Here is a 6,823-nt window from a genome sequence, read left to right as displayed (position 1 = left end):
CGCCCACAGGGCGAAAGACAAACGATGAATGAAATCTAAAAAAAAAAGGGGGGGGGGGGGTCAGAATAACATGACAGAAAAAATCCCCCTCGTGTCAAATGAGTAGCACGTTTAGTTCTTCTAATGACACCGCCGTCTATTTAGACGCCTGTTGGTTGCTGGAACGGGTGCAGTGTTAATAGTTCAAATTCTATGACTATGCCAAGAGGCTACCGGGAAAGCGGATGTGTCCGAGATACTCCACTGAGTTGTAATTTACTGTAACTGGAGTAGTGTAACTGTGTATGTATATATATATATATATATATATATATATATATATATATATATATATATATATAATTATACACACACACACATTCCAATCTACGAAAGAACTTCCTTCACTCACCTCGATAGGCCACCCAAGCACCCCCGGAGGGGAGGAGTTTTAGCCCCCTGGGCTCTTTGGTATTTGCGGAAACAATATTGCACCTGTCAGCTCATCTGAGGGAGTAAAAGCGACAAGAGAGAAAAGGGATCTACGTTTCCCTCAAGTTCTGTAGAAAAAAGAAGAAAAAAAATCATTAATCTTTCCTCAGGCCGTGAAGCAAGCTATGGCAACAACATGGCTGATGATGCTCTTGGTGACTATGGCACAGGTAAGTCAAGATTGCTTTGGACAGATTGACTCCTCAAAAGTGGTCGGAAGTAACAAATTCATCCATCCATTTTCTCATCCTTACCCTCATGAGCGCCGCGAGCTAACACATTCAGGTTTTCGAAATATATTTACGTTTGTACAGCATTTTTATTTGTTACTTTGTTTTGTACTTCAAAACGTTTGCAAAGACCTGAAGCCAAAAGTTATGGGGAACACGTTTGTAACGAGAAAATAACAAAAATAAACTGTGGCAAATGTAAGCAAAAGTTAGCTCTTAATTTTAGCTAGCTCTTAATTTTAGCTAGCTCATATTATGAGATTTTGCTTTCTCAGTGCGAGCGCTACGCCAGTTAATAAAAGGGGCAAACCTTCATCTCTATCGTCTAAGTAATCGTAAAAAAATCCTTTTTATGGTTGTAATCGCATTTCAGAGTTTGAGAACAGGCGTTGTCGTTTTGTACGTGAGTATCTATACAGAAGTAAAAGTGCTTTTTGCACCCCTGATTAATAACACAACCAACGAGGCCACTTTAATCGCCCCCCCCCCCCCCCCCCATCCTTGATATTACATCTCAGGTGCAGTTCAACAGTATGACATCCATATTGCATCGCGATAGGACTGTGAGCACAGAGGCTCTTTTGATTTTTACAGCTTTCATCAAGTGCGGGTGGCACGCGCACCCAGGCCTCAATGGACAAATTCATTCAGACCTGAAAGAAATACCCGCGCTGAAATCCGTGTTGAGTGAAAGCAATGGTGCAAGCCTGCCGCTTTTATTCTCTGGAATGATGTCCTTGGAATGCATCAATAGTGTACTTTCTCAACAGTTGTGGATTTATTCATCCCAATGTTCTGTTCTTTTCAGATGTGCACAGCTGAAAATGGTAAAGACGCCCCGAACGTCTCGAATAGTGCGAGGACTGAGAAAAGAACAGGTCGGTGAACGCAGGGTGGGATGGACCAGTGAAAATTGGCCTTTTTGGATGAATCTCACGGTCAGGAATTTAGGGACTACCTAACGGACATACATCCTCTCTCCGTATATATATATATATTAGCCCCCGACGTGCCCCACATTGTGCAGGCCTACTCCAAGCACAGCGACAGCATCACCGTGGCGTTCACGGAGGTTGCCGGGGCGACCAGCTACGCCCTGAGGGCAATGCTTCCAAGCGGTGACTTCTTCTCAGAAACTACGGCGAAAAGCTCCCCGGCCACCGTCGTTGGACTGCAGCCTCATACAAACTACAAGCTGAGCATCATGTCGATCAACTCGGGAGGGCGGAGCCAAGCTTCGCACGCCATCAACGCCTCGACGGGTAAGTCGTAAGACATTAGTCAAAGACGCGAATGAGTCTCGAATTGTACGATACAATACGTTACATCTTTTTTTGAGAGAGAGTGCTTTCACAACAGCTACAGCCGTAACAAAGCGCTTTGCAGGACACTTTACGTCAAATGTATGAGCGATGACCATTTCCAAGCAATTTTGACTTGGCCGCATTTGTACTTTGGAAGCAATTCACTCACGATGACTGCCACCGTTAATATTGTTGGCGTAGAACAATATCTCGTCTCACTCCGCTGGCCATAGCCGTGTGTCGTTTCACTTCTCATTGTCCTTGTCCCGGTGGAAAGCGTATCCATCCAAGGCAGCGTTTTCATCAAATGTAAAGAGAAACCATGAGAACAAGGCGCTGTCCCCTCCCCGGGGGAGAAGCCAGTGACATCTAATCGCGGGGACGCTCGCAGTTTTACATCTCTTACAAAACAACATAGTACATTTGACGCATCTTTGGATATTTTGTCTTCAGTGGTGACGGCGCCTGAGTTGAACACATCCTCCCCTGATGACGGGACAATCGTGGTGTCGTGGTCCCCCGTCGACCATGCCGTCCTCTACGTGCTTTGCATCATCCGGCACGGCTCCGGCACACGCCTCAAGGTCAACACCACTGACCACACAATGACCTTTGGTGACCTCGAGGCCGGGACAACTTACTGCATCAAAGGCGAAGCCTGGGACTCGGAAGGTCGTGCTGGTGACGACCTCACTGTGTGCCAGATCACACGTGAGCGATAGAATTTTTTTGTATTTGACATCAATTCTGTGTTTTCATCAAATCTGCCGTAACTTCATGGTGGATGTCATTTATTTCACTCGTAAGTATGGCAACAACATACATCGAACCCTCGAAAGTCTCCACGTAGCCACTTCACAGTAGACAACTTTACATAATTCGCCTCTCCTGCGCTGAATTTAAAGGCAATGAGAGGCTTCGATTGTCTGCGTTTACTCCCACAACGCTGCAAGCGCCCGTTTCCAACTGCGCACATCTATGAAAATACCATTCATTCATTCATTCATCTTCCGAACCGCTTGATCCCCACTAGGGTCTGGAGCCTATCCCAGCTGTCTTCGGGCAGTAGGCGGGGGGGACACCCTGAATCGGTTGCCAGCCAATCGCAGGGCACACAGAAACGAACAACCATTCACGCTCACACTCACACCTAGGGACAATTTAGAGTGTTCAATCAGCCTGCCACGCATGTTTTTGGAATGTGGGAGGAAACCGGAGCATCCGGAGAAAACCCACGCAGGCCCGGGGAGAACATGCAAACTCCACACAGGGAGGCCGGAGCTGGAATCGAACCCGGTACCTCTGCACTGTGAAGCCCACGTGCTAACCACTGGACTACCGGGCCGCATGAAAATACCAAAAGACTCCCAAAAAAACTGCACCCATGCCTCGAGTGAAACTGTACTTTGCGCTAGACTTGTGCAATATTTTAATAAAGTGACAAGACGTGCAACGAGCCTCTCACCGGTATCCAAAGGAGGATTCTCCAGTGTCGGCACTAAGCCGCAGGTGTACAGAAATAGAGCCCAAAGTAAAAAAAAAAAAACTGGACTCACTTTAGCAATGAAGATTTGTTCATTAATGGTCTCTGGATTTCATTTAAAGGTCCACCAAGTCCAGATTCGGTTCACGTCCAGGTGACCCTGGGCGGGGCCTTGGGAATTACCGTGTACTGGATGTCAGTGAAAGGAGCTGAGGACTACCTGGCTTTGACCACTAATGGTCAAAACTGTACAAACGCAGCCAGTAAGCACTGTTACATCAGCCCGCTGGGATGTGGTCACAATCACTCCGTCTCCGTCACCGCTTTCAACTCCGCCGGACCCAGTTTGCCCTCACCCCCTGCAAACTACGTTACATGTGGGTCCAACTCAGACATGCTTACTCTATATTTGACACTGTTTATTAAAAAAAAAAAAAACGCCTTTCAAATGACTCCCATTCCTTCATCACTTTGCTTCTCCGCCTTAGACCCGTGCCCCCCAGACAACATCCGGGTGGAGGAAGCCCAAGCTGACAACTGCTCAGTCCTCTGGGATGAGGTCCCACTTGTGGACTTCTACATGGCTTTCATAAAGAGGGATGACGGTAGCGAGATGTCCTGCAACACCACCGGAACCAGCTGCCACTTCCAGTGCGGGTGTGGTTATACGTACCTCACCAGCGTCTTCCCCTACAACCGGGCCGGCTGCAGTCCTTTTGCGCGTGTGCACAACTACACCACCGGTAGGATCACGCATGTTAACTAATAGATCGAAGTGCACGGTCCGTTTGCAATCTCTTCATTATCTAAGTCAGAGGCGGGCTTTGCTTTTGGTATGTGGGTACTCGATGTGAAAATATCCCGAAAGTTGAAAAAAAAGAAAAAAAAAGCTTTAATTATGCCCTAGTGAGGATCAAGCGGTACGGAAGATGAATGAATGAATGAATGAATGAAAAATAGTCACCATTTTTCTTGCCTTGTCCCCCCCCCCACGCCGCCAGTTCCATGCTGCCCAGAGCATGTTTCTTTGAAGTCTGTTTCCACGGACACCCTGGAGATCACGTGGTCAGAGGTCAAAGGGTCAGAGCTTTACCAGACGACGGCAAAGCAGGTTGACCAGGTCATCCGCTGCAACGACACGGCGCCGGTGTGCGCGCTGTCGGATTTGAGGTGCAACGCCGTTTATTCCGTGGTGGTCAGTCCATGTAGCGAGCTCCGGGGGTGCAATGGCACTTGCCCGCCGCGCACGCACGAGACGGGTAATGATGCCGTCCTGTTGTTCTTCATTTATTTTTTTCCATTCTGTTCTTTATTGTGGAATCGAACAGTGAATCACTTTTTATCGCCAAGCTCAACGATCCCGTCTGTCTGCAGCTCCGTGTTCGCCGGAGATTCTGAATATGACGCAGATCAACCGGTCCTCGTACAGAGTCCTGTTCACTACCCCAAACGGCCAGAATACAGACTACACCGTCACCGCCACCGGGCGCTACGATACTCACACTTGCTCCGGAAGAAACGCGTCATGTGAGCTAACGCGCTTGCCCTGCGGGTCAACGTACGAGGTCACAGCCGCGGCTGCCGCAAGGGCGGGCCGGAGTCTACCCGGATACAGTAGCGTTTTAGAAACGGGTACTTCAGAATGACCCCCCCCCCCCATGCGCTTTCATTTGAATCGCCGCATTGTATCTCTCTGAGGTCCCTGCTGTCCCGCGTCCATGAACGTCACCCAGGTGACGCAGTCGATGACAAACGTGAGCTGGTCGGCCGGCGGCGGAGCTCGCTCCTACGTGGCCACGCTGACTTGGTCGCACGGACGCGCCAAGTGTCACACGGCCGATACACGATGCTTGATGGGATGTATCGGCTGCGGGACGAACTACAGCGTCCACCTGGAAGCCATCGGCGCCACCGGACGCACATCCCGGTGCGAATTTGGCGACTTCGCGTCAAGTTGAGGACGCCGACGTCGCGGATGATCTCACACCTCCAATGGCGCGATCCTGATTTGGAAGTCTTTCCTTAGGCGCCTGTTGCCCGACCGACGTCAAACTGTATCGCTGGGCGAACGACTCCCTCAGGGTCTACTGGCGCTCCTCGCGGACCCCGCAGATCCACACGGTGGAGCTATACGGAACAGCCGCCAACTACACGTGCATCGCGGCGGCCGACAGCAAACACTGCGACATCCGGGAGGAAAGCTGCGGGGACGTCTACGCGGTGGTGGCGGCGCCCATCGGACCCGGCGGAGTCAAAGTTGAGTTCTGTCAGCGGAGGACGTACTCGGGTCAGTTCACGTTCACACCAATTTCGAAAAAAAAAAAAATCATGAAATGTCCTTTTTTTGTCACGTATTTTCCTTTTTGTGTGATTCTTACAGTTCCTTGCCCGGGATTTAACGGCGGCATTAGTAAGTAAGCGAGCGTTCTTCAATTTTTACTTTCGAATAAATAATATAAATAATAATAATAAATAATAAATCATCTCTCTCTCCAGTGATCTCTCGGGGAAGAAGAAGCCTCAAGTAAAGGTCGGTAAGTTTCGTGCGGATCATCTTGGATGACTTATGCAAGCCCCGAGACAAAGCTGAGATTGTCGCACGCGTGAAAGCAATTGATAAAAGCGGGAGCGGGCCATTGTTTTGCTTGGCAACTTGACGCGCTAACTTGTAACCGCATCGCCGGCTTCCATAAGACCAAAATGACTGCCTCCCCGTAGAAGTTTGCTAACAATGTAAGAGGAAAACAAAGCTGGAAAGAATAACAATGTTGGCAACATAGATGAGTTCTTCCTCCGTTACCCTGCGGGACTCCTAAACAGATACTTGGCAATGAGATCGTAAACGTGATGCGAAGGCGCTGGAGGAGCGCCACACGTGCGTTTGGGATGGGGAAATGATAAAGCCGCTTAATGTCCACGTCCAATATGATGGTCATCGAGAAACGACGAGCCGCGAGGAAGACATTAACAAGCATTTTGATGTTTGCAACCCTCAGGGAGTCTGCGAACGACACCGCAGCACGGAGGAGGAGTGTAATTACAGCCCCCGTTTGCACGTCCGCTATACATGGATGAAATACGACACCGTACGCTCCTGTTTAGGAATGTCGTAGCCCATCGCTGCTGTTTGCATAACGATACGTATGTATGGATTATGTCTTTTGTTGCAAGATGATTAAAAAAACAAAACTTTAACTCACTGAATTAATTTTTTTTTTATGATACTCGAAAAGGACAAAATTGTCGTCAGAGATTTCAAAATTTCTGGCAAAATAACCTCAGGATGGGAGTGGTACCACTGCTTGAAATGGGAACTAGCTAGCCAGTAATCCCTT

The 6,823-nt window shown here is 48.7% G+C and overlaps 1 protein-coding gene across 1 annotated transcript; it reads left to right on the top strand.

Annotated features, from left to right (window-relative positions):
- Positions 1-632: 632 nt before the first annotated feature.
- Positions 633-6,665, top strand: fndc7a (fibronectin type III domain containing 7a). Its single transcript, XM_052088867.1, has 13 exons — positions 633-641; positions 1,510-1,579; positions 1,703-1,963; positions 2,459-2,716; positions 3,611-3,865; positions 3,977-4,231; positions 4,490-4,747; positions 4,863-5,120; positions 5,187-5,441; positions 5,515-5,775; positions 5,869-5,898; positions 5,985-6,022; positions 6,485-6,665. Exons 1-12 carry the CDS (start codon positions 633-635, stop codon positions 6,014-6,016), a joined length of 2,202 nt encoding a protein of 733 aa, XP_051944827.1. The 3' UTR covers positions 6,017-6,022; positions 6,485-6,665.
- Positions 6,666-6,823: the final 158 nt, after the last annotated feature.

This window comes from Hippocampus zosterae, chromosome 15 (assembly GCF_025434085.1).
Source record: "Hippocampus zosterae strain Florida chromosome 15, ASM2543408v3, whole genome shotgun sequence".
Classification (NCBI taxonomy): Eukaryota; Metazoa; Chordata; class Actinopteri; order Syngnathiformes; family Syngnathidae; genus Hippocampus; species Hippocampus zosterae.
The sequence above is the reverse complement of the archived record's forward strand: the minus strand, read 5'-3'. Positions and strand labels throughout refer to the sequence as shown.

Bases quoted from the DNA above. Each gene is read 5' to 3' on its own strand.
- fndc7a (XM_052088867.1), top strand. The intron at 2,717-3,610 runs GTGAGCGATAGA...TTTCATTTAAAG, and splicing joins CACTGTGTGCCAGATCACAC to GTCCACCAAGTCCAGATTCG. The intron at 5,776-5,868 runs GTCAGTTCACGT...TGATTCTTACAG, and splicing joins TCAGCGGAGGACGTACTCGG to TTCCTTGCCCGGGATTTAAC.